General features: G+C 61.7%; 1 protein-coding gene across 2 annotated transcripts in view; it reads left to right on the plus strand.

Annotated features, from left to right (window-relative positions):
- Positions 1-26,341, plus strand: part of SLC9A3 (solute carrier family 9 member A3) — a 36,744-nt gene extending 10,403 nt beyond the window's left edge. Inside the window, exons 2-16 of one of the 2 annotated variants that reach the window (XM_060007122.1) lie at positions 14,274-14,576; positions 16,561-16,721; positions 18,112-18,190; positions 18,827-19,004; positions 19,611-19,831; positions 20,666-20,868; positions 21,320-21,409; positions 21,508-21,578; positions 22,541-22,670; positions 23,832-23,947; positions 24,439-24,568; positions 24,806-24,982; positions 25,114-25,186; positions 25,689-25,802; positions 26,097-26,341. In XM_060007122.1, the coding sequence (XP_059863105.1) occupies positions 14,274-14,576; positions 16,561-16,721; positions 18,112-18,190; positions 18,827-19,004; positions 19,611-19,831; positions 20,666-20,868; positions 21,320-21,409; positions 21,508-21,578; positions 22,541-22,670; positions 23,832-23,947; positions 24,439-24,568; positions 24,806-24,982; positions 25,114-25,186; positions 25,689-25,802; positions 26,097-26,341 (2,291 nt within the window). The remainder of the gene's footprint in view (positions 1-14,273; positions 14,577-16,560; positions 16,722-18,111; positions 18,191-18,826; positions 19,005-19,610; positions 19,832-20,665; positions 20,869-21,319; positions 21,410-21,507; positions 21,579-22,540; positions 22,671-23,831; positions 23,948-24,438; positions 24,569-24,805; positions 24,983-25,113; positions 25,187-25,688; positions 25,803-26,096) is intronic. The other variant, XM_060007123.1, reaches the window with a different exon arrangement.
- Positions 26,342-26,788: the final 447 nt, after the last annotated feature.

Below are 26,788 nucleotides of genomic sequence, written 5' to 3' on the forward strand. Positions count from 1 at the left end.
GCAAGGTCCTCCGCTTCGCAGCCGTGCACTCACCTGCACCTCTTCCCGGCAGCCTGGCCTGGGCCTACCCACCGGGGGGCCCCCGGGGTGTGCGCAGGGGCGGGTCGCAGGGCTCGCAGCCTCGGCTCTCGCCTCCCGTGGAGCCCCCGGGCTCCGAGGACCCTACGTCGGGTGGTCGTCGGGGCCCCTCCTTCGGAGCAGGGAGAGGCCCGCAGTGGGGAGGAGAGGACGCTGGTCCTGGCGGCGAGGCCGCGGCGCCCCGGGCGGGAATTTCCCCCCCCCCCCGGGGAGGTCCTCTCACCCCGAGTCGCGCGTGAACGGAGCTCCCGGATCTCGGCGAAGCGCCTTGCGCCGCAGACTCGAAGGTCTGAGACTGCCACGCACCAGGGCTGACCGGCGCTGGACCGCGGGTCCGGCACGTTGCTGGCTTTGCCGTCGTCGCCGGGGCCGCCAGAGCTGGTGTCTGAAGCTGGTGCCGTCCCTGCTCGCGCACACCCACGCTCGCGCACGCCTACCTCACCCCCTGCCCTCCTTGGCGCCCCGCCGCACACCCCTCAGTGGGCAGGCCCCCTCCCGGGCTGGCGTCCCGGGTTCCGGACCTCACTCTGCTCGTCCGTGGGACCCCTCCCTGTGGATGGCAACAACACCCTTTGCAGTAAAAAGTGGGGCTTTTGTTTGTAAAAGTTCTGGGGGAGCCTTCCCGTCGTGTTGGCGCAGTAGAATCAGGACGGATGGTTGACGCTGGCGGGAAGATGCAGGCTGACGGCACCGGGTTCTCCCTCTGGGTGACAAGCAGGCGTGTTGCCCAGCCCGCCCGGCCCGCCTTCTTGTACTCAGTGTGTCACCTCCATCCCTGGCCTGGCCTCCTGAGGCCACATCCCAGCGCTAGGCCCACCTGCCAGAGGAGCACCCACCATGGCTGCAGAGATGCTGGCTTTTAAAAATTAGTACACGGAATATTTTTAGTTGTAAATTTACAGGATCATTGAGCAGAGAGTCCAGAGAGTTCCCTGCACTCCCATCCCTATTCCCCTCGCCCCACGCACACAGGTTCCCTATTGTCAACACTTTGCACTGACACGGATCATTGGTTACAATAGATGAACCAATATCAATACGTTATTGTTCACTGAAGTCCAAGGTTTACATTAAATTTCCATCAGTGTCACACAGTCTATGAGTGTGGACAACTGTCTAATGACGTGTATCTACTTTTTTATTTATTTCTATTTTGTGGAATCTTAGTTCCCCAGCCAGGGGTCGAACCTGGGCCCCTTGCATTGGAAGCGCGGAGTCTTAACCACCTGACTGCCAGGGAAGTCCCAGCCACTGAGGCTTTTACTGTCTGCATGGTCTTGCCTTTTCCCAGGAATATCCTAGAGTTGGAATCCTACAGGATGCAGCCTTTCAGATGGGTTCCTTCACTCAGTCACATGCGTCTCATGTCCCCCCACGTCTTTTCATGGCCTGATGGCTCTCTTCTTTTTGGTGCAGAATATTCCACTGTCTGGACGGACCACAGTTTATCCATTTCCCTGCTGAAGGACACCTTAGCTGCTTCCAGGTTTTGACAATGATGAATACAGTTGCTGTAACCATCTGTGTGCAGGGCTTTGTGTGGACATAAGGTTTTAGCTCATTTGTGTAAATACCAAGGAGCACAATTGCTGGATCACGTGGTAAGAGTGTGTTGAGTTTGTAAGAAACTATTACGCTGTCCTCCAGAGCGGCGACGCCCTTCTGCATCCCCACTGGGGTTCCTGGAGCTCCACGTCGTCACCAGCAGTCGGTGTGGTCAGTGCCTGGACTTTAATGATTGTGGAGGATGAGCAGTGGTGCTGTTTCCGTGTGTGTTTCCAACAGCGCGTGGTGTGAGTGCCTCTTCGCGTCCTAACTTCCATCTGCACTTCCTCTTTGGTAAGGTATCGTTTAGACTTGGGGCCCATTTTTCAGTTGGGTTGTTTTCTGATTGAGTTTTAAGAGTTGTTTGTATATTTTGGATACAAATCCTTTATCAGATGTGTGTTTTGCAAATACTTCATGCCTGTCTATGACTTTTCTCATTCCCTTAGCTTTCACAGACACTTCATTAATTTTAAGGAACCCCAACTTATCAGTTCTTTCTTTCATAGATCATACTTTTGGTGTTGGGTCTAAAAACTCATCTCCAGACCTGAGGTCATCTAGGTTTCTCCCGTCTTATCCTCTGGGAGTTTCAGAGTTTTGTAGTTTCATTTTAGGTCCCTGATCCATTTTGAGTTGATTTTTGTGAAGGGTGTGAGGTCTCGATTCATCTTCTGTGTGGACATCACTTGTCCCAGCACCATCTGTCGAAGAGACTGTCTCTGCTCCGTTGCGTTGTGTTTGCTCCCTTGTCAAAGATCAGTGACCACATTTATAGCGTCTGTTTCTGGGCTCTGTTCTGTCCGTTGATCTATACGTCTTTTCCATCCCCGACACCGCAGTCTCGGTTACTGTAGCTTCACAGTAAGTCCTGGAGTCGGGTGGCGTCCGTCCTCCAACTCGGTCCTTCTCCTTCAATGTTGCCTTGGCTGTTCTGGGTCTTTTCCCTCCTCTCCATGTTAATTTGAGAATCAATTTCTTGATATTCACTTACAATAACTTGCTGGGATTTTTTATTGGGGCTGCATTGTATCTGTGGATTACGTTGGGAACTGATATCTTGACCATATTGAGTCTTCCTCTCCATGAATGTAGACTCTCTCTCCATTTCTTTAAATCTTCTTCAGTTTCTTTCATCCAAGTTTAGAAGTTCTCCTCATACAGGCCCAGCACATATTTTGTTAGATTTATACCTAAGCGTGGGTTCTTTTGGTGCTGATGTAAACGGTATTGTGTACTGAATTTCAAATTCCATACATTCAGTGCTAGTTTATAGGAAGCAATTGACAATCTATATCCTTCAGGCTTGCTATCATCACTTACTAGTTCCAGGAGTTTCCTCTGGATTCTTTGGGGTTTTCTACTCAGATAATCATGTCACCTGGGAACACAGCATCTGCCCTGCGGCCCCGCCCCCAGCAAGGCCAGTGTGCTCGCCCTGTGGCTCCTGGCTTTGCTGCCATGTGTTGGGCATTTCAAGCTATCTTGGCCGGGACCAGACATGAGGTGGGCGAGGCGGGAAGGAGCTGTGATGTGAGCTTCCCAGATGTGGGGAACCTGCCCCCACCCACGTGTTGCTCCCTGAGTTCTGACGTTCCCACCAAGGTTTCAGTGTCATACACTGCTATGACGACACGAGACGTAGCCTGGAATAGCACGGATCACTGTTCCATTTCCTGCACAACCGTTGGCTTTACCTAAAGTTAATTATTGTCTGGGGTCGGTGGTGCTATTTTCTATGTACTTAGTGACTCCCTGCCCCAGACCCCTGCGGGCTGCTGCCCCCGACACCAGGTCCCTGGGCTTCCCTCTGCCAGACACAGCGCCGGCCCTCCCGTCACTCTGCCCTCCACGGGGCACCCCGCCTGGCATCCCATGCCTTCTGTCTTGGGGAGCCCCTCTTTGGTGGACTCATTCTCCATCAAATGTGACTTTCCCCCCTTCCTCTGGGGACTGGCTGTGCAGGGGAGGGTGACATCGACCGTCCTGAGCAGACTGATGACCTACTGGATTCATGCTGGGGACCCCCGCCCCTCTCCCCTCCCTCCTCCCCCCTCCTCTCCCCAGTAATGATGTGCTTTGAGGCAGATCTCATTTCATCTGTCGAGCTTGGTCCCTGGAAGCACAAGCCTTTCATCTGGAGACGTTTGTGGCTGCTTCGTCCATGTCTCTCCCTCTGTCCCTCTTCTAGCTCCTTCTGAGAGAACCTGTGTCGTCCTCTTTCTACTCTTGAATGTCCTCTCCTGCGTTGGTGTCTCTATCTTTTTCCTCTGTCTTCTGAGAGATCCTTTAACTTCAGCTTCCAACACCTCTGTTGAGTTTTGTTGGGTTTTTTAATTTTTTTTTTTTCTTGGCTGTCAGGTCTTAGTTGCGGACGCGGGATCTTCGTTGCGCCACGCAGGCTCTTCGTTGCAGCCCGCAGGCTTCTCTGTAGTTGTGACGCGCAGGCTCCAGAGTGCGTGGGCTCCGTAGTTTGCAGCACGTGGGCTCTAGTTGAGGCGCACAGGCTCATTAGTTATGGCACACGGGCTTAGCTGCCCCGTGGCATGTGGGATCTCAGTTCCCCGACCAGGGATAGAACTCGCGTCCCCTGCCTTGGAAGGCGGATTCTTTACCGCTGGACCAGCAGGGAGGTCCGTCCATTGAGTTTTTAGTTTCTGCTCCCGTATTTTCTCATATAAACAGGAGTTCGTAAATCACTGACTGCACCCTTTGGCCTAGGATGCAACTCCTTTTCCTGGTGTGGACCTGCCTCTCCCGGCAGTGTTTCCTCACTTGCCCTGCTTTACATAACTCGGCCGCTGGTTTTCAAGCCCAAGACCTCCCACGCCCCACCCCCAGGGGGGCTGATCAGGCTGGGTCCGCGCACATGGGGGCCGACCTCACGGTGCCCAGCAGGGAGCGCAGGGGCTGCAGGGGTGGGGAGGCCAGGATGCCAGCGTCTTCAGACCGCCCCCCTTCCTGCTGGCCTGGCCAAAAATCTAAAAATGAAGAAAATAAATGACACCACTGCCCTTTTGTTTCCACCGGGCTTGCAGGAATCTGATTTTCATCTTTACGACAGCCCAGAAAGGTCTAGACTGTCATCTTATGATAAGGGAACCAAGTCTGAAAGGAATAAAATAATAACTTGCTGGTGACCAGCAACACAGGTCCCTCAGAACGGAAGGCCCTCGAATGTGCAGAAACCCTGTCTCTTGACCCCCCGACAGGTGCTGTTCCTCTGGGTGGCCCCAGCATGGGGTGGGGGGCAGCTCCTGCCCTTGGTCCTGACCCCCCTGCACGCCTTTGGGCCAAACGATGGGAACCTGGGGGTGCAAAGCAGTCCCAGTGAGGGTGTTGGCTGTGCCGCTCGCCCCCAGGGACAGTTTACATAGCTCAGTCCAGCTTTTCTCAAGACCCGGTGCCCGTGCAGGGTCCCCTGATGGTCTCCCCGCCTCGGGAGCCCTTTGCCCCCTGCAGCACGGTGTCCATATCAGAAGTCAATAGTCCCATCACTTCCTGCTGCTCTGGGTCTGGGCAGTGGCCTGTGACAAAGTCCTGGCTTCGGGGCCAGTGCTGGGAGCGCCCTGATAGCAGGGGCTGCGGTGATCCGGCAGCCACGTGAATGGCAGACGTGGTTTATGACACCTTGGGACATTGCCCACACACTTTATCTGCACAAAAGACATCCTCAGAGAAAATTTTTCACACGAAGGTATAAAGGTCAGCGAGATGTAACGTTGCTCCTCTGCAGGAAATCTGTTCCCAGATTCCCCGAAGCCACGCCAGAGTGGGGCATCCTGCATCCTGGCCCCGGTGGACTTCAGTGAATTGGATCACTGCAGTCAGCCTCCAAACCTCCAGCCAGCCAGCAGCTCCACCGAGGTCAAGACTTTTCTCGCCCACCATGGCTCCCTGTGATGTAACTAACTTTACGTTCTTAAATCCTAGAACTTTGAAGAATGCCTTTTCTGGTTTGTTTAGCCTCCAGGGCCAGCAGCCTCCAGCTTCCTCCTTCTGTGAAAGCAGAGTCACCGAGCACATGCCATCCTGGGGCCCTTCTTACACCTCCCGCAGAGAAAGGGAGTTTGTGTGGTCCCCGCGCCGGGATCTGTGTGATTCTGCTTTGGAAACCTTACCTCTACCTGCCTTTGCTGTTTTCGCTGCTGTGCCTGTCGCAGCTCAAGTTCAATGACTTCTTCTGTGCAGTCAGGTCTCAGGGACCTGATTAGCAGCTACCTGCAGCAGTCACGCCCTGTGTGTCATTACACTGACGCCGTCAGCGTGAACCATCTGCCTTGGCTCTGCCGTGGTGATCTGCTTGGGCCCGGCTCTCCTCTTCTGAGAGCCTGGCCCCAGACCCCACCCAGCTCACCCCGAAGTCCAGGCGCCCACTTCACCTCTGACCTGCAGCTTTTAGGCCCTTCCCGCACCCAAACGTACCTGCCCTGGACCCTCAGCTTCACTTGAAGACAGAGAAATAGAAATCATCTAATCTGAAGTAGTTCTCAAGTCTATAAATTGATACCTTTCATCAAATTGGGGACGTTTTTGGTCATTACTTCTTCAGATTGTTTTCTACTCCATTGCCCTCTCCTCTCCTTCTAGGACTCCAATTTCTTCTGATATTGTCCCACAGGCCACGGAGGCTCTGTTTACTTTTTATCTTTCTTTGTTCTTCAGATTGGATCATTTCTACTGCCACCTCTATCTGCTGTGAAGCCTATCCACTGACTTTTTTATTTCGGTGATTGAATTCTTCAGTTCTAGAATTCCAGCTTGGTTCTTTTAGATATCTTCTATTTCAAGGGCCAGCAGACCACGCCCAGGGCTGGCTACCAGTTTTTGTAAATAAAGTTTTATTGGAACCCAGTGGTGTTCATCTGTTTATGTATGTTATGACTGTTCTGTGCTATAGTGGCAGAGCTGAGTAACTGAAAAACAGCATGTGTAGCCCACAAGCCTAAACAATTTACTATGTGGCTCTTTTAGAAGAAAATTGCCAAATCCTGCTGTATTCCACTGCTGAGATTTACTGCTGTTAATTCATTACAAGCATATTCTCCTTTACATTCTCGAGCATGGTTCTAATAGCGGTTTTTACGTCCTTGTCTGCTAATTCCAACATCTGGATCATCTTGAGGTCTCCACTGATTTATGGATCCCATTTTCCCGTTTCTTCATATGTCTAGTAATTTTGGTTTGTTTCCAGGACACTATGACTGATACATTGTAGAGACTCTGTATTCTGTTACGTTCCTCCGGAGAGCATTGATTTTTGTGGTGGGTGTTGTTGCCGCACTGTGGTTTTGCCAGGACTGGACCGAAACTCCAGATGTGTCTCCCTGTGGTGACAGCAGCTGAAACCTCTGAATTTTTAGCTTCTGCTGGCAGCTCAGGACCTGCCTCTCTTGTGTGTAATTCAAGGACCAGCCAGAGATTTCAAGAGTTCGTGCACAGAATTTGGGGTTTGGCCTCTCAGGCTCTTTCCTTTCTGGGATTTCCCCCCTCTGTTTTCAGCTCCTGTGGTTGCCCTGACCTCTAGCCTCTGATTTTTCAATCCAGTCAGACTGTAGGTTTCTATTTGAGTTTTAGCTGCTCTGCATGGCCCCAGCTGGGACCTGCCCTCTGAGAAAAAGCCATAAAAAAACAAGGAAAAGTGTAGAGCCCATCTGGCGTCTGCTTCATTTACTCTCTCTTCAGTGTTGTGTTTGTTGTGGGTATTTTTTCCAGAGCTCATGGTCATTACCCAGAGGACAGTTGGCTGGACAACTATGGACAGTGGGTCCATTGCTGGGACAATGGGAGCTACTCCACTGGTGCCCACCCATGAGGTGTGATTGTCATGAATTCTTCTCCCAAGTCTTTAAGTCAGAGCCAATCATGAAATCATAAGAAAGAAAAGCTTAAAATGTGTGCTTCCTCGTATGTGGAGCACTTAGGAGCGGGCTGACACAGAAGAAGGATGGAAAAGCCCCTTGGGGAGAAGGGCACCGTGGGTGGAGCGGGGCTGGCGGCTGCAGACCCGGCTGGCGCTGGGGCCAGGCCACTCACTCATGGCTTCACTTGACAGCACTCGTTAATTATTATCGTTAATGTATATAATTATATGTGACATCACCAGTCACACCTGCTGTGTGGTTGCTGCCTGCCCTGCAGGGGATGGCATCTGGGTGGATGTCTCTGAGCACAGGACGGGGGTCCTCGGGCCAGTGCCTGCCCTGGGAGGGGCTTCGGGGACTCCACGGCGTGACTGTAGAGCGTGCTGGAGAGTCAGCGCTGGGAACTGCGTGTGTGTCTGTGTCCCTGTGTGTGTCTGTGTGTCTCTGTGTCCCTGTGTCTTGTGTCCCTGTGTGTGTCACTGCGTGGGTGTGTCTGTGTGTCTTTGCCCCTGAGCGTGTGACATTTCAGGTCCCACCCGGACCGCTCGTCCCCCCGAGCGGGGGGCTCCCCTGTGCGTCCCAGTGACTTCCCATCCTTCTGCTGGAAGCGTCTCACCGTTCATCTCGTTACTTTGAAGCAGAGCTGGACTGACCGAGGCTCGTATGTGTTAAAGTAAAACCAAGGGATTTACTGCGCCGCTGCATCGCGTGGACTCAGCTGAATCCGGCCGAGCAGTCCCTGGGGGCGGTGGCCACAGAGGGCCTGACCCTGGGCCCCGGGCTCCCGGCCGCGTTCTCAGGGGCGTGAGGGCCATTGGCAGCGACCTTCCGGTGCCCGCCCTGCCCAGGGCCCCCTCCAGAATGGCGGGCTGGTCGCAGGGCCTCCGGACCTTTACCGTCAGTCCGAGGGTTTGTAATTAGAAGTAAACACACGTGTCTCTGCTCTTACCGTCCTGCAGCCGTGCTTAATTAGCTGTGACTCCCCAGGCCTTGGCGATCAGAGACCCGTGGGCTCGCAAGTCCCTGTTGGGAGGTCCGGCGGGCGGGCGGCTCCGGCCCGGCCTCATGCGGCTCCTCAGGGCCCTGCCGACACGGCGCCCCTGGATCTGCGCTCCACAGAGACTGTGTCCTGTCTCCTGCGGTCGTTGGCGCTCTGCGGGGTCCCGGGTGTGTGTCACGTGCTCTCCCTGCATCAGCACCCGTAACACTTGTGGGGTCCCAGCCGCCCGCGAAGCTGCTGCCCGTGGGTCCCGGCCTGGCTCTGGCCCCGCGGCGGACGTGCACTTGGGCCCCGCGTGGGCCCTTTACACATAGGGCGCGGGAGTCCCTCGAGGCCTCAGGCGGCCTCCACCCTCCCAGCCTAAGGGTTGGCTTCCCAGCAAATGCGGGCCCCATGGGGAGGGCCGCCCCCGCCACTCGCTTCCCAGGGGTGCGGCCCCAGGACACAGGCCCTCGATGTCCGTGGCCCAGGCTCTGGGTTGGCCGGACGTGGAGGCCCCGGAGCTGCAGGGCCCAAGGTACCGAGGTGGCTGCTCTGAACTGCTTCGCGGGCCCTTCTGTCTTTGGAGGCAAAGGAGGCGAAGGTTGGGCGGGGCATCAGGACCCGCGCTGCCGTTGGGGTCTCTTGGCGAGCAGGCCCCCGGCAGGTGTCCCCAGCAGGGGCCGGGGTGCCAAGGGGTGGCGGCGATGAGCCCCTCCACTGTCCTCACAGCTTCCCCAGAAGACCCGGCCGTCCGGGGCCACGGATGCTGGAAGGAGGGGCCCAGCACGTGCTCTGGCCGCCGTCTCCACCCCGTCATCCCCGCCGTCTCGCAGAAGCTGCGACGTGCGTGACTGTCTGTCCTAACCATGCACAGTCCGCGGCCGAAGGAAGGGTCCGGCCCCCAGGGACCTGCCCCACCGGGAGCGGCCTCCCTCCCGGCTGGCGGACAGCGTCCTCAGGCACACATGGGCGCCCAGGCACCTGGAGCTTGGCCCACCAACTCCTAAAACGCCCATTATGGGCTTAATGGCTGAGCCACTAACAGATTGCCATTTAAGATCAATCCAGTCTTCAGTTTAATTAGCTCATTACAATGCGGACTGCCGTCTGATGGTGGTCACGGGAGAGCCGCCTGCGGGCCTGACCGGGCCCAGCTGGCAGGACGGCTCGTGAAGAATTCCCATGAAGCAGAGACCCCGGAGCTCTGGGCGAGGACGGAGAATGGGGCCCCCTGCACACTGCTGTTCCCCCTCCCCCCAGACCAGAAAGACAGACCAGGAGCCAGGGGCCAACCTGATGCCAGCGACCTCGGACCACAGGGGAGGGGCAGCGCCGTCCGCCCCGATCGCTCGCTCGAGGGAAGGCGCGTGGACCCACACAGGCCGCAAGTGCGCGTCAGGCCGTTCCCCCCACGCCTGAGAGGCAGAGGATGCGGATGGAGCTGCGTGACACGGGGCGGCAGGGACTGACGCGGAAGCAGGAGGGGGGGGAGCGAGGGAGGGAGGAACCCCCTGGAATAAAACGTCACCCAAGAAACAGAAGGAAAGTCTCCGTGGAGCTTTACATCACAGACAAGGGTCAGAATACAGATTCAGTAAGACAGGAGCTCAAATTGAGACAATAAAATGGTGCTGGAAATGTCAAGAGCATTTTCCCAGCTGGGAAAACTGGAAAAGAACTAACACGGGGAGAGCTGAGCAATAAGCCCGGGACAGCAGGAACCAGACGAAGGCTTGGAGGCAAAGCACCGGCCGGACGAAAGGTCTGAGAGATTGTGGGTGGCAGGCAGGTGGAGGCAGCCGCTGACTCCCTCCTCCCGGCACGCTCGCTGGACCCCACGGGCCTCCGCAGTCTGCCCGGAACCGACTGCGAGCAGTGAGCGCGCGGCACACACGTAGTTAGCGCGATGCCCTCGAGGAGCCGGCCCGGCTGCCGCGGGGATGGGGATGCCTCCTCGAAATGCAGGCTGAGCCAACGTCCCCCGTATCAGAGGAAGGAGGAGAATCAGCGCTAAGATATACCCTTGCTACGAGGATGCTCTCAAAGACAAAACATCTTCTGACAACCAGACAGAAAAAGCAAGCAAACTGGCGACCGCATGGGAAGAGTAAAGTAAAAACCGGGCTGGTCCAGCCCGTCCCCCGGGTCTGCGGGAGGCTAGGGGCGCAGCCGGGCAGATACCCACAGACGTGAGAAGGTGGTGCCGACCTCTGGCCCCCAAGGGAGACGGGTGCTGAGACTGTCTGGGCGAGGGCCTTGCGGCGGAGGGAACGGTGGGGTCCTGACACCCACAGGGGCTGGAGGGGCCACGCTCACTCGCGGGGTTTCGGGAGCCTTTCTCTCCGGAGTTGGGCAGGTCCTTCTGTTTCAGGACTATTTTTAAATATTTTCTTTGTGAAATTCAAGTAAAGTTAAATTGAACATCAAACCTTCAGTAGAAAACATAGGAGAAAGGAGGGCTTTTTAAAGCATAACACAAAACTCAGAAGCCACGGAGCAGAAGACCAACAGATTTACGCAAACAGGAGACATCTGCACGCAGCAAGACATGAACAAGAAGCTAAGTGACCACACCTTTGAAAGTGAAGATACACCTGCGCCGGTGCGTGACGAGCTGCCCGTCGGTAAGAAAAGTCTGATAACCCAGTGACGCGGCAGCAGGTCCACAGAAAAGGAAGAAATATCTCCCAAATGGGAAGAGACGCTCAAACCTCACTCAGGATAAGGAAGTCAGGTTAAGATGCCGTCTCCCACCTGCCTGGGATGAGGGACAGGTGACCACGCCCCCAGACCCCCGTGGGCAGGTGAGACGGGCATCTGTGCAGGGCACAGGTGAGCGCTCAGTAGGCCCCGCCGTGCACAGAGGTGTGTGTCCAACAGCGCCAGACACAGAGGTCGGAACGGCACGCCCGTCCGTCCACACTGTGTGTGTATATATTTCTTTCTCAATGGGTAAAAAGTTCAAGTCACTTTTTCTCTGGGTTTTCAGGGCTTCCTTCCAAGCAAGAGCATCTGGTGTGAAGTCAGCCTGTGTGTCATCCACCCGTTTTCCAAATTAATAAGATGTTCTGGTAACTGGCTGCTGTAGAGGAATGTGGCGGGGGGTTGGGACTCCGAGTTCCCCAGGGGCTGAGTTTTGTTGCTGTTGTTAAGGGCCACCTGGTTCCTCGGCACCTTCCTGCCCCGCTGGCCCCGCGGTTGTCAGAGGAGATTGAGATCCGAGGTCCGCTGGGAATGTCTAATCTGGGGAGACGTTCGGCTAAAGACTGAGCACGAGCCCCAGGACCGGAAGCCAGCCCTGGGCCGCCCCCCTCTGCCACCCTGGCAGGGGGTTCGCTAGGGGTCAGCGGTCACTCGTGCTCCGCACCTGGCCCTGGGCCCAATGACCCGCGGAGCTGGCCTCAGCTCCAGGGGCCCCCAGACCAGCGGGCACCGCGGGGGTGAAGGAGCAGTTGAGGGGCCGTCCCAGACGTGACCTCCGCTGGAGCCTGGCCAGGCCAGGAGGACAGCAGGAGACACACATTTCGTGGGGAGCAGCAGCTCTGGTGAACGGGGTGGGGTCCCGGGGGAGGCCCTCCGTGCAGTTTGCTCGGGGCTCGCTGGGAGTTTGGGGGACAGGAGCGGACGCCTCACAGCTGCCCAGCAGGCAGGGGACTCGGGACGCGCCTGCGGCTCTGGGCGGCTTTTCCAAACTCGGCTCCCGGCCGCCGAGCCCAACGGGAAGGAGAAGAGAGGACGAGCCCGCCGTCTGTGGACTTCAGGGAACCCCGGGGAGGTGCAGAGGAGGGGCGAGAGCCGCAGGCCTTTCTATACCAGCACAGCTCCCGAGCGGCATCAGAGCCCAGTGCGGACTCCTGGGCCCAGGGCCTGCTGATCCTGGTGGCCGGGGGGGGCCTGGGGCCTGCAGCGGTTCTCGCGCTGCCCTGTGCGCTTGGCCGTCGGGGCCAGGAGCCACGGGGCGGAGGGGGCGTGGGCACGGCCTCCCAGGTCTCCTCCCAAAGCCTAGGGCGGCCCCGACCGACCGTCACTCAGCCCGGGGTGCGGGAGTGTACCGTCAAGGGAAGACGCGTCTCTCCGGGTCCTTGCCGGGTGGCCGGGGGGGAGCAGGTGCCGCCAGAATGGGGCTCTGGGGCGCCGGCCCGTCTTCCCCACGTCAGGGCCCCTCCGACGACGCTGGGCTCAGAGAGTCCCTCCTGGGGGCCGCGAGCCTGCCAAACCCCGATGCCCCGCGCTCACGGGCAGGGCAGGGCTGGAGGACTTCCAGGGAGCTGGGGCTCGTGCTCAGGCATGGCCTCCCTTGCCGTACCCGCGGCGGCCACCGAGGCCTGGTAGCTGTGTCACGTGGAAGCGTTGAGGCATCAGCCTCCCGGCCTTTGAGTCTCCCCACGAAGGCGGGACCCCTCTGCTGGCTCCTGGGCGCCTCTACTGGGGAAGCAGCGGCCCTCACCTCCCACCTGCCATGTGTGGAAACTTCCAGAGGAAGAAGCTCGCTCCCAAATCAAAATGCGCCAGCGGGTCCTCGGGCCCTGGAGGCGGCGCCCGCTCTCCCTCCCCGGGCCCCAGGGCAGGGCCCGCACCTGCCACGCTGCATCTCAACTAGACGCGGGGAGGGCCGCCCCGGGGGACGGGGCGCAGTGGCACGGGCCCTCCTTCCTCGGGAGCCCCCTTGAGAGCCAGCGCCTAACCCCCAGATGTGCCCTGGCCACCAGCGAGGACACAGGCCAGGGACAGGGTGCAGGGCTCCTGGATCAGAACCCGCGGGACCCGGCCCAAGAAGTCTTCCCTGAGACAGCTGGGACGGGTCAGCCTCTCCCACTGGACGCCCCGCCCCTGCTGCCCTGGGGTCCTTGCATCTCAGGAGACAGCTCTCCTTAGAATACAGAAGAAGAGCTCCCCATAAACAGAGCTTGCGTGAGTGAGGCGAGAGCTACCTCAGACTGCTCGAGCTGGAGAGCCACCTCTTCTGTCAACATTCCAGCTATTTTGAAATCAGACGTAACACAGGATTCTTATCACAGTTTCCCTGAGTCTTAAAATAGAACAAAGGAGAAATGGCCCCAACTGTTGGAGTGCACGCCTCCCTCGAGGTCCTGGCAGGGTTGACAGGTGAGGGGGCCGTCGCTGGGGAGACCTCTGCGCCCCGCTGTCCCCCGAGCGCGTGACTGCGGCGGTGGGGCTGACTGCTGCTGGGGGGCCCTGAGGCCCTGGCCTTACAAGGCTCTCATCCTGGGCACTCTGACCCCAGGAGAGCCAGGTAGAGGGGACGGCCGGCATGGGGTTTCTCCACGGAAGATCAAAACACAGCTAGGCTTCAAGCAGGGTGAGGGTCCCGGTCACCAGGTACGGCACGAGGGATGATGTCGGAGGGGGTCAGTGGGGCCTGCACTCTGCCCACCAATCCGGGCCTCCGTCCCCAAGCCACCGTGCAGCCTCTCTGGCCTATCACAGGGGGCTCCCTGTGGAGGGGGGCCATCCTCTGAGCAGGAGGCAGGGGCACATCTGAGGAGGGTGTCCTTGGGGCCAGGGCGACTGGCAGGGCCTCCTCTGCGGCCACAGACCCGGACGTCGGGCCTTGTTTCCCGAGCTCATGTCTGTCCTGTGGTGCCAGGCAAGACCCCCCATTGCCCCCCCGTGGGGTCCCGGCCCCCCTGACCCCTCCCCTACCCCGCAGGCTTCCACCTGTCCCACAAGGTCACCAGCGTCGTCCCCGAGAGCGCACTGCTCATCGTGCTGGGCCTGGTGGCCAGACCCCCCATTGCCCCCCCGTGGGGTCCCGGCCCCCCTGACCCCTCCCTACCCCGCAGGCTTCCACGTGTCCCACAAGGTCACCAGCGTCGTCCCCGAGAGCGCACTGCTCATCGTGCTGGGCCTGGTGCTGGGCGGCATCGTCCTGGCGGCCGACCACATCGCCTCCTTCTCACTCACGCCCACGGTCTTCTTCTTCTACCTGCTGCCGCCCATCGTGCTGGACGCCGGCTACTTCATGCCCAACCGCCTCTTCTTCGGCAACCTGGGCACCATCCTGCTGTATGCCGTCATCGGCACCGTGTGGAACGCGGCCACCACTGGCCTGTCCCTCTACGGCGTCTTCCGCAGCGGCCTGATGGGTGAGTGGGCACCGCCCCCCGACCGGGGGGCTCATGGAGGGTCCTGGGGGGTCCTCAGGGCGGGCTCCAGGCAGCCTCGTTTAAGAAAGCCCAGGACGAAGAACACAGACCTTACGGGGGGCGGTGAGCTTAGGGGTCATCAAGAGATGTCACCGGTGGCCGCGTGCCCCTCCTGGCTTGTAAGTCGTCAGTAGCCAGCCCACGCCCGGCCCCAGGCCGAAACACGTGTCCCACTTGGGAGTAAAGTCTGGTCCTACCAGGTCAGGCAGTGGGTGGCGCAGTGGGAACAACCCAGCTGCTGTCCCGCCCCCTTGGCGGGGAGATGGGGTCCAGCCTCAGTCCCCCCAACTCCAAGAGGCCAGGGAAAGAGGAGGAGGCCCCTGTGGCAGAGGCTGGCATCCCAGTCCCACGATCGTGGAGCCCAGGTAAACCTGAACCTGAGCAGAAGGTTTGGGTGTCATTTCTACGCAAACCGGTGGGGAAGAGCCGCGCCAGCTTCTCCTCTGTCACCGTGGCGTCTGCGTCTCCTGCTCCCCCACCCCCGCTGGTGCTTCCTGCCGGCTGGTTACTAACCTCGGCCCCGGCATACCTCAGAGGTGCACCCCACCCACCTGGGAGCTGGCCATTATCCACCGGGGAAACCGGAGCAGGTGGGGCCTGGGCTCACCTGAGGCCTCGCACAGATGTGCCCGATTGCACAGCCCTAAATGCAGCCCGTCCCGGCGTGGCTACGGCCGCCCCTATTCGCCTCCGGGCTCTGCAGTTTGAGCTCCTGGCATCGGGGACCACTGGAGGTGGGTGTCGGCACCCCGGGCGCCAGTCCACACTCAGCCTTGGCCTCAGACACTTCCACCAGCTGAACCAGACCCAGGGCCAGGCCCTCTGACTGAAGGAAGGGCACCCCCGAGCCCCACGGTGGGGCTCACGACCTACCTTGAAGTCGCAGTGACAAGACTATTAAGAAACAGGGGCCGAAGGTCCCCCGTGGGGAGGAGTCACCTCGGGACTCTGTCCTCACCCCGTGGGGAGCGCGTGCTTCCGCGAGCCCTCGCTGCCGTCCGGCATCACCCCCAGGCCCGGCCGGGAAGCCCACGAAGGCTGGCGTGAGGCCGCACGCGCCCGGCCAGGCCTCCCAGGCGCCTGAGCCGCAGGGGCCGTGTGGGTGCGATTAGACTGCTTTCATCGGCGGTGCCTTAGGCAGTTGGGACAATCTAAGGCCATCGGGCCACCTCCAGCTCCCGGGCCCAAGGGTAGGTCTTGGGGTTTGGAACGGGCATTCCTGCTCCTCGAGGGCGCACAGCTGTCTGAGGCCTGTGCTCAGCCCTTGTGACACAGCTGGTCAAGGCCGGGTGTCAGCCAAGGTCATGGAGCAGAGCAGCGCCCAGGGGACACCCAGAGCCGGGGCCCTGCCGCCTGGAGAGCAGCGGTGGGTCTCTGCTGAGCGGCGGCCGGGCTCCAGGCTCGGAGGTGCGGCCCAAGGCCAGGGTGCGCCTCCGAGGAAGGGTCACCTGGGGGGCGTCTGGGCACAGCGGCCCAGCACCCAGAAACTCTGGGCCATAGACAGGCCCTGCAGGTGGGCAAGGCCGTGGCAGAAATGAGGTACTGGAACACACGGCCTGGCGGCCCTGCGCCCACGGTGCGGTCCCGGGACCTTCCTGGCAGGGCTGGTGGGTGGTGGACTGACCCGCCAGGGAGGAGGGCAGGCTGCCCCCCGCACCGGGCTCTCCTGCCTGGGACGCTGCCCCCCCCCACCAGGGCTCTCCTGCCTGTGAGGCTGGCCCGCCCCCAGGGCTCTCCTGCCTGGGAGGCTGCCCCCCGCACCGGGCTCTCCTGCCTGGGACGCTGCCCCCCCCACCAGGGCTCTCGTGCCTGTGAGGCTGGCCCGCCCCCAGGGCTCTCCTGCCTGGGAGGCTGCCCCCCCACCCCGGCTCTCCTGCCTGGGACGCTGCCCCCCGGCTCCCCCCGACGGCCCCTCGTCTTCCAGGAGACCTGAACATCGGGCTGCTGGACTTCCTCCTGTTCGGCAGTCTGATCGCCGCCGTGGACCCAGTGGCTGTCCTGGCCGTGTTTGAGGAGGTGCACGTCAACGAGGTGCTGTTCATCATCGTGTTCGGCGAGTCGCTGCTCAACGACGCCGTCACCGTGGTGAGCGCAAGCGGGAGGAAAGCACCTGCCTCTCGGGGCCTCTGCGCGCGCCCCGCCAGCGCCTCTGCCGCGCTGTCCTGCTCCAGGGCCTCCTAACTCAGAATGACCGGCGGCTTTAGTCAGATTGTCTGGTTCTTAGAGCCCACTTCACACCTTCGCAGTTAGCGACTTTGCTGCTGAAATCCCACGAGCACTGTTCCCAGCTTTGGGTCCCGGCTGGGGCCCCCATTCCTGATTGTGGAATCGGTGGACGATCACAGTCTCACGGGGACCACAGAGGGGAATCAGCTGCGCTGCTGGGAGCCCGCGACCCTGGCGGCCGGCAGGGGCCCACGTCAGCTCCGTGCGGGGTGGACAGAGGTGCAGGAAACGGGAGGCGGCTGTGACTGGACGTCGGCGTCCTCCGCGACACCGGGCCGCGGGCTCCGGGGCAGTGAGGTCCCGGGCGGGGGCAGCGCAGAGCCGCCTGCCTTCCCCGCATCGGCCGGCGGAGCGTCTGAGCGCCAGCCCGCTGGCACCTGGCCCGCGGATTCGCAGACACAGCAGACGTGCGGTCTCCCCTTTGCTCTTAAAGCCCCATGCTTTCATGTCTCGTAGAAGCGGGAACTTCTGCCCGAGCCAGGGAGCTCTTCACCTGACCCCTCTGTGAGGTTCATCTCCCCAGGACCCCCATTCCCGTAAAGAAGCGGGGCGGCTGTGGTCTGGTCCCGTGGCCTTCACGGCTGCGCCACGCCCCCCAGTCCCTGTGCGTCGGCACTGCGTGGGTTTCCTTCTGGGAGCACAGCTTTGCAACCCGCCCCTTGAGGGCCCTCTCCCCCGCTGGAGAGCACAGACTTGGGAGCACAGGGACAGGTTTCTTCCCTAGGGCCCTGCAGCCCACCCCGGGCTGCCCCTTGGGCCCCTGCCCCAGACGTGGAGCCCCCGCATCATTTAGGAGCTCAGAGAGCACGGCAGCGCCCACTCCCGAGGCCTAGGATGAGGTGTTGGGTGTTCATCTCAACGTCTTGGCGGGATAAGGTTTAAATGTCAACAGGCAAAGATGCCCCGGGTGCCACCCCACAGTCAGGGCCCAACATCGCAACAAAGTCGCTGACGATGAAACTCTGGGTTTGTCCTGGGAAATGAAGTCGAGGATTGTCACCTTGGGCTGGCTTCGTGGTCGCCCTGCTTAGCCGACGGTGGGAAAGGCCAGGTTTTCTCTGAAGGTTCTCGCTCCTTCCAGGCTGCTCTCCTGCCCCCAGACCCCACACTGCTGCCGGGACGATTTCCTCCTGGGGGTTTTCGGTTTCCGTCCACACGGCTGCCACAGTCTTCTGACTCAGCTCAAGTTCCACAGGGCCTGGGGCCCGAGGCAGGGCTGATGGTGTCCCGTCTGCCTCTGTCCCCCCAGGTCCTGTACAACGTGTTCGAATCTTTCGTGACGCTGGGTGGTGACAAGGTGACTGGCGTGGACTGCGCGAAAGGAATAGGTGGGTGACTGGCGGGGCCATGCATCAGGGGAGAGCTGGGGCCGGTCTCTTCTCCAGAACATGGGCCCCTCAGGGCGGTGTCTGTGACGGCCTGGGACCCACAGCCCGGGGAGGAAACGGCGTTTCCACTTCCAAGTCTCGGCCACAGGTCCCTCCCTCCCCCACGTGTTTCACTGGCACGATTTGATCAGGCCCCAGGCACCCTGGCCGGCAAGGGTCATCGCCCCATCAGGCCCAACAGGAGGCCGTGGATCCCGTATCCTGGGGGTCCCGGGCATTTCTCTGGGCAGGGACAGTGACAGCGGGCTGTCCCTGGGGGCCCAGGACCCAGTCCTTGCTGCCAATGCTCTGCACAAGGGCTCCTGGTCGCAGTGCTGCCTCCACGGGGGGGCAGCCGGGCCTCCCTCGGGCGCAGGGCCGTCCCCTCCCCAGCTGTCCCTGTGGAGGTTGGAGCCGACGCCCAGCCTGTCTCTGTCCTCCGAGAGAATCAGCGTCTTGTTCGCTGAGCTGCCGGTGCCTCGGGGGGTCAGCGGGAGACCTCAACGAGGAGCGGTCCGGAGGCCGGCGGCCAGCTCGCCTACGCCGCGGCCACAAAGGGCCATTCAGGGGCCAGCGGCAGCGTCCTTGCCCTTGCAGTGTCCTTCTTCGTGGTGAGCCTGGGGGGCACGCTGGTGGGGGTCGTCTTCGCCTTCCTGCTCTCGCTGGTGACGCGCTTCACCAAGCACGTGCGCATCATCGAGCCCGGCTTCGTGTTCGTCCTCTCCTACCTGTCCTACCTCACGTCAGAGATGCTGTCCCTGTCGGCCATCCTGGCGTGAGTCCTCGCTTGCTGGTGGGCCACAGCCTCGGGGTCCCGGGCCCTGGGGGGCGGGGTGACCGCCCCCACGCGCCAGGCGGACCCGCCCAGGGGAGGAGTGGCCCATCCCCCGCCAGCTCTGCTTGGCCCACTTCCCCACGCTGAGTGGGAGCTCACTGTGGGCGCCAAGAATTTGATCTATTTCGTCCTTCCAGTAAGGAGTTGGTGTTTTCACAGAACTGTCAGGGGCTGCCTCACCTGCTCTGAGCAGAGAAAGGGCCCACACGCAGCCCCTCCCGGCGGCTCTGAGTCTCAGAGCTGGCCCACTTTGGGGTGGGGACAGAAAATGAGGCAGCCCACTCCCCCGCAGCGCAGGGCCCAGGCCTCCAGAGGCCGTAAGCAGCGTCGGGGCGCGGGGGCCCACACGCCCAGTGCAGGGCACCGAGTCCTTAGGAGGAGCCCTGTGCTCACGAAGAGGAGGGCTGACCTGTGGGGCGGACGTTTACCTGCGCCGCAGAGGCCCTGAGGTGCCGCCTGCCCGGAGGCGGGCCCTTAGCCCCACGGGGGTCCGGTGGGAGCTGAGCCTCGGCCCGAGACCTCACGGTGGGCCGGCCCGTCCCGCAGCATCACCTTCTGCGGCATCTGCTGTCAGAAGTACGTGAAAGCCAACATCTCGGAGCAGTCCGCCACCACGGTGCGCTACGCCATGAAGATGCTGGCCAGCGGGGCCGAGACCATCATCTTCATGTTCCTGGGCATCTCGGCCGTGGACCCCCTCATCTGGAAGTGGAACACAGCTTTCGTGCTGCTCACGCTGGTCTTCATCTCTGTGTACCGGGCCATTGGTGAGGGGGCGGGCGGCATGGGGGCACTGGAGGGAAGATGGGGATGACGGGGGCATGGGGACCACGGGGATGGTGGCAGGATGAGGGGACACAGTCGGCCAATGGAGGGATTGGTTGCAGGGAGTCTGTGGAGCCCCGGACATGCTTTCGCCCCTAGCCCCCAGCCCCCCAGGTTCAAGAGACCCTGGGGAGCCTCAGGCTGGCCTGGCCACTGGCCCTCCTCAGTGAAGGGGCAGGCCTCCTCACGACCTTGTAGCCTCACAACAGAAATAGGACAACCTAGAGGTCAGAGTGGAAGGTTCCAGCACCCCACGTGGCTTCCCACTGACTCACTCTGGTGTGGCCACTCAGGGACAGCATCAGTCACCATGGCACGAGAGGCAGGACCCTTGCTGCCCGCACCCAGCTCAGGTCCCTGGTCCCTGGTGTGCGGCGCTGACCCAGGGCCAGGGAGGGGAGGAGACAAGAGGCGGTCCAGGTGGCCCCCACGCGCTCTGCCCACAGTCACTGAACTGCGGGCTCCAGGGAGCAGATGCTCTGCGGGCAGGTGGCATCTGGTCCTGGAGCTGCTGGGCAGTTCCACCCGTGGTCACAGTGAGGCCTGAGAACTTCCAGAGCTGCTGGGAGCAGAGCTGCGGGGTGTGCGGAGGTTGGCTGGTGGCCCAGAGGGCAGGGGCCTGGGTCCAAAGTGGACAAAGGGACTCGCGGGGAGGGGGCTGCAGGGTGGAGTTTCCTGGTCCCACGTGCAGAATGCGGCTGCAAGGAGGGCCTCGGCAGGGATGGAAGGGCTGCGTCCCCCGCCCAGAAGTGCTGAGCGCACGCTGGACCCTGCAGGTGTCGTCCTGCAGACCTGGGTTCTGAACCGGTACCGGATGGTGCAGCTGGAGATCATAGACCAGGTGGTCATGTCCTACGGCGGCCTCCGCGGGGCCGTGGCTTATGCCCTGGTGGTCCTTCTGGACGAGAACAAGGTCAAGGAGAAGAACCTGTTCGTCAGCACCACCATCATCGTCATCTTTTTCACTGTCATCTTCCAGGTACTGTGCCCTCCCCTCCCATAGTGGGCGGGACCCACTCTCACAGGCTCCAGGCCCAGCTGGGTTTGATAATTTTAGTAACTAGGAGAAGTTTTGTAGGTTTCCACGTGGCCCCACTGGGGATGCAGCGCGACTTGCCCTAAAAACGTCCTTCCTCGGTCCTTGCTGGTTAACGAAACCCCAGTTAGTATTTCATTGACCAGACACGCCCGGGAAGGGCCCCACTTCGCCTTGCTTTTGGCTAATCTGAGGAGCCGGCCAGGGGCCTCCGAGGGTGTCCGGTGACCCGCAGGTGGCAGGGGCTCCTTCCCGCCGGGAGGTGGGCACGGACCACCTGGAGCCTGGCTAAGGGGCGGCTCCTTCCTGCCCATGCGGGTGTGGGTGGGTGCTGGCTTGGTGGGCCACAGTGGGGCCTGCCCCAGCCTCAGGGTCCGGGTGCCCTGTCTTCTAGGGCCTGACCATCAAGCCCCTGGTGCAGTGGCTGAAGGTGAAGAGAAGTGAACAGCGAGACCCCAAGCTCAACGAGAAGCTGCATGGCCGGGTAGGGGGAGCGGGGAGAGGAGAGGAGAGGAGGGAGGGGGAGGGGGGAGGGACGGGTCTGTCCAGGTGATGCTGACCCACTTGCCTTTCCTCCCGAAGGCTTTTGACCACATCCTCTCAGCCATCGAGGACATATCAGGGCAAATTGGACACAATTATCTCAGAGATAAGTAAGTGGCTGGAGTGGCCCCGACCCAACTGCAACAGGAAAATTCAGAGGCACGTTGTCTCGGCTGTTAACTGATGACTCGGGACCCCCAGGCTATAGAAGGAATCTCTGGCATCACCACAACCCTAACCCCACAAAGCCCTAGTGACCTAAGAATACTGCCCTCAAAGGCGCCAGAAGCCACTTGCCCACTTGTCTGGGTCCCCCCCTCCCCCTCCTGCCCCTTCGGCTGCTGGAGCTCCCTCCTCCCCCAAAGCCCACTGCTCCTCCTAGAATCCCTCTCCTTCTTTTCCTGGGAACCCCCTTCCCTCCTTTAGATCCCCTCCTCTCCCTGGGCACCCCTGTCCCCCCATGTCCACTGTGCCCATTCAAGTCTGGCCCAGCCACCTCCTTTTCTGACCCAAATAACCCAAATATTCTATTTGTGTTCGAGTTAAAGCCTCCTTCTGGGCAGGCTAGTTCTCTAAGTGTGAGAGCTCAGGGGGCTTCTCCCAGCCTACCACTGGTGCAGGTAAAATGCACCCCGGGCACTGTAGCCAGAGCCCCGGCCCCGCCCCTGCCGGCCCACCCCGCCCTCCACCCATCTTCCTGGAGGGTTAGGCAGTCACGGGAAAACTGCTTGCAACGTGGCATTAGAGGAGAAGGTGTAATCCCACTTTTACGCACAGCACGCTAATGACCACGCTGCCGTGACAGGAAGGTAGGAGCGACGCACACGACGGGGAGGCAGGGGTCAGGTGGCAGCACGGAGGCGTTTGCGTCCTTTCTTTCAAAGCTCGCCTGTGTGGTTGTCACAGGAAATGGAAATCAAGGTGTCCCGCCCCAGCAGCCAAACACGGTCCATCCCGAGTCCGGATGGTGGGAGGGGGCCCCTGCTCCCCACAAACGCCACCAGCGCCCCTCTGTCCTGGGGCCTCACCCAGGCCCTGCCGAGCGCTGACAGCTATTGGTTTGGCCCCCCAGGTGGTCCAATTTTGATAGGAAGTTCCTCAGCAAAATCCTTATGAGAAGGTCAGCCCAGAAATCACGAGACCGGATCCTGAATGTTTTCCACGAGCTCAACCTGAAGGACGCCATCAGCTACGTGGCTGAGGTACCAGACGTCTCGTCTGCTCGTTTTGTTGCAGTCGGGGTTGAAGCAAGACAGACACACGTGTGGACAGCTGCTGGGGTCCTGCACCCCGAGGTCCCAGGGTGGGGCTGGGGCAGCTGGCGGGCGACGCACGGCCTTCTCGAGGCCTTAGCCGCGAGCTCACCTGAGCTCCCAGGTCCTCAGGCACTCCCGAGGATGGCTCATGTCACAGCCCCCAGTCTGTGGCACTGGTGGGTCTGAGATCGCAAACCCCAATGTGCACAAGCTCCAGGCTCCAGCAGGGGCGAGGCCAGGGGATGGAAGCTACTGGAAGGACTGTCGTCTGCACCTCCGACCCTGGCTGAGAACGTGCAGCGCACGAATCCCGCCCCTGTGACTGCGACGCCTCCGAGGCCTCGCAGCCTGAACGGGGCTGGGAAGGTGGGAGGTGTTCTCCTGGGGGTGTCCCCCTCTGCTGGCCGCACCCTCTCTCCCGGGGACCCTCCGCTGCCCCCAGTCCCCAGGAGGTAACACAGGCTCCCAGCAGGGCGCCAGCCTCCCCTCCACCCGCTGCTGCAACGTCGGTGCCTGTGACCCAGGCCTGTGGGCGCCTCCCTGCTCAGACCAGACGGGGTGGCATGTCCCCCCGGGCTGTGCCTGTGAGCGGCGGCCTCTGGCAGGCCCGCCCGCAGCATCCGCTCTGCCGTGGCGGGGTGGCCCCCGCCCGGCCACCCTTCCTGGCTCCACCCCCCTCTCCTAGAGCACCCCAGCACACGGCGCCGCACCCCGCTCAGCAGTGTGACTACTGTTGCCCCAGGGCTCTGCTCCGTGTGGTTTTAATCTGATTCTGGAGGCCTGGGGATTCCCTTCTGGGGTAAACGAGGGCAGCTGGTCTGGAGCCCCCAGTGGGGACAGGGCCACCTTCCCAAGCCCGGGGGGATTCGTAGTGTCTTCCCGACACTCCCCGAGGTGCACCAAGGCGCCGTGTCCTTCGCACGATCGTCTGTGAGCCGTCCAGCTCCAGCACGGTCCCCACCATGGCTTCCAGGGCCTCGGCTCTCCCGTGGCTGCAAGGTGCCTGGGGGCCAGCGCACAGCACCTCGCGGCAGCTGGGGCCCTCTGGCCGCACCCGGCTCTCTGCAGCCAGGCCGTGGGTGCTGATGAGGCCGCCACCTCCTGCAGGGAGAGCGCCGCGGGTCCCTGGCCTTCATCCGCTCCCCCAGCACGGACAACATGGTCAACGTGGACTTCAGCACCCCGCGCCCCTCGACCGTGGAGGCCTCCATCTCCTACCTGCTGTACGTGCCCCAGGGCTGCCACGGGCCAGGCTCTCCCCGGGCCCCCCGACCAAGCTGCAGGCACCAGCAGTGGGCACGCTGGGGCTCCTGGCACGGAGCGGAGGGAGCGTGGGAAGGGGGCCAGGGCCCCCGCACCAGATTCCCCCGTAGTGTCAGTCGGTGCTGGTGGTGGCACTGATGCAGAGGCAGCACGGCAGGGCCGGGCGGCAGATTTAAGGCCGGAGGCCTCACTGGGAGTGCCCCCTCCCCCGCCACGAAAGACAGGGCCACCGGTCCTGGATTTCAGGCCTCCGGCCTCTGCTCCGCCGGGGTGCTCGACTGGGGCTTGCGGCCAGCTCAGGGCTATTCTGGACATCACCCGCCGGCAGCCATGTGCCGGAGAGAAGGTCGGGGCTTTGGAGGGGCGGGTGCACTGCTAGGAGGCCGAGAAGCCCTTGGGGGGACGGCCCCCAGGGTGCGTCGCAGCGTGCACTCACCGAGGCCCCGCACAGGAGGGAGAACGCCAGCGCGGTGCGCCTGGACATGCAGTCCCTGGAGCAGAGGCGACAGAGCATCCGCGACACGGAGGACATGACCACTCACCACACGCTGCAGCAGTACCTGTACAAGCCCCGGCAGGAGGTGGGCATGCCCGGACCCCTCCCGCCAGAGCCTAGGGGCGGGGCAGCATTCTCCCTGCGCCCCCCCACCCCCACCCCGCCCCAGACAAGGCGGGTCCTTGCTTGGTGCAAGACGGCTCCAGCAGGCCGGGAGGGGGCAGGGGAGGGTCGGGGCTCAGTCCCCGGGCTCACGTCCCGGGGCAGCCCTGGCCCTGCGGACACCACCAGCTGTGACTGTCCGGCCCCCCTTTTCCCCCAGTACAAACATCTCTACAGTCGACACGAGCTAACTGTGGACGAGGACGAGACGCAGGACAAGGAGATCTTCCGCCGGACCATGCGGAGACGCCTGGAGTCCTTCAAGTCGGCCAAGCTGGGCGTCAGCCCGCACAAGAAGGCCTCGAAGCTGCTCAAGAGGGAGCGCGTCCAGAAGCGGGTGAGGGCGCCATGCTTGGGCTAGCCTCACCGAGGGGGGTGCCCCGGCGGCAGGGCCGGGGGTCTCCCGGGGGGTGGACAGGCGGATCGGGCACGACCCAGAGCTGTGAGCAGTTTCCTTCTGTTTCTCAGAGAAACAGCAGCATTCCCAACGGGAAACTGCCGATGGTGAGCCCCCTGCACGATCTCACCATCAAGGAGAAAGGTACGGCTGGGCCGCGGCAGCAACGCTGGTCAGCGGGGACTCAGGAACGCGCGAGGGGCAGGCGGGTGCAGAGCGCTGTCCTTCCAGGGAGACCCTTCCCCTCGGCACGCAGGACCCTCCTGCACAGGCTGCTGCCCTGCTCTTCCCGCTGCAGCCGCTCTGGTGCGCAGTGCCCTGGAGCTGGGCTCCGCATCCCCTTCCCCTGTGGCCACGTGGTCCCAGCCCCTCCCTTCCAGCTCGCCCCCGTCCTCAGAAAGGCCAAGTGTGGCTGGGGGGGGGGGGCAGCGGGAACCCCCGGTGTGGTTCTCTTTGCCCAGCCCCGTGCTGGTGCGACCCTGAGGGCACCGCCGTCCGTGAGCTGCCCAGAGGCTGCTGGGTGAGGTGGAGGCAACGACAGCACTCGGGCTCGGCAGGCCGGTCCGGAGCGCCGGTCAAGAGCGCGGGACGAGGTCATCTGCGCCTCCAGCCTGTTCCCCTCATGCTGCCCCTTCCCTGCCACCAGATTTGGAACTTTCAGACCCTGAGGAAGCCCCCAGCTATGATGCCGAGGAGGTGAGCAGGGGGATCGAGTTCCTGGCGAACATCACGCAGGACGCAGCGACAGACTCCCCCTCAGGTGAGGGGACGGCCCTCTGCCACCCCAGAAACGATCACTGGCGGGAGGGCCGGGCAGTGGAGCGCTGGGTCCATGTGGCCGCACGGTTGTGGGCAGCAGGCCGAGGCCTCTGCTCTGAAATAAGGGAGAGCGAGAGCCGGTGGCCCCCAAAGGCCCGTGACCCTGACCTTCCAGGTGACCTTCCAGGTTGTGGCTGCCCGCCGGAAGAGCTGGTGTCTGACGCCAGGGCAGCTCCCTCCCTCTCTGCCCTTGGGTGTGCCTGGGGAGCTGATGAGCCGCTGCCCTTTCTCCTAGGAATTGACAACCCCGTGTTCTCCCCGGACGAGGACCCCGGCATCCTCTCTGCGGTGCCACCCTGGCTGTCTCCTGGGGAGACGGTGGTGCCCTCCCAGAGGGCCCGCGTGCAGATCCCCCACTCTCCCAGCAACTTCCACCGCCTGGCATCCTTCCGCCTCAGCGGCAAGTCCGTGGACTCCTTCCTGCTGGCCGACGGCCCCGAGGAGCAGCCCCACGCCCCGCCCAACTCCACACCCATGTAACTGGTCCCTCTAACCCCGCCTCTCTCCTCTGCTCCTCTCGCAGCGCCCGCCTCCTCCCGCCTGGACCTGAGCTTCTGCACACTCTCTCCGGCAGCTGCCTGCCTCCTTCTAAGCCTGTTCTCACAAGCCTCTTGTTCCAGCGCACGTTTCTTAAAAGACCCATCTGACTTCCTGCTTCTCCAACCGAGCGGGGTGGGGGATCACTGCTGTCGAAGGACGTGACTGTTTTAGGCTGTCGGTTAGGAGAACGTGAGCTCAGAGCGGGCGGGGCACAGGGAAGGGGAAGGTGCTTTTCTCCCTGAAGGCCCGCGGCCCTGGAGAGCCCACTGCCTGACAGAAGTGAGTCCAGGAGAGACCCTCACACCGAGGGCAGTGCAGGGGGGCTCCCCGAGGGCCGGCGCCTCTGGGGCAGTCTTCTTCCCGCGGCTTCGCCTCCGGGCCTCGCAC

The sequence above is a fragment of the Delphinus delphis genome, chromosome 3 (assembly GCF_949987515.2).
Source record: "Delphinus delphis chromosome 3, mDelDel1.2, whole genome shotgun sequence".
Taxonomy (NCBI): Eukaryota; Metazoa; Chordata; class Mammalia; order Artiodactyla; family Delphinidae; genus Delphinus; species Delphinus delphis.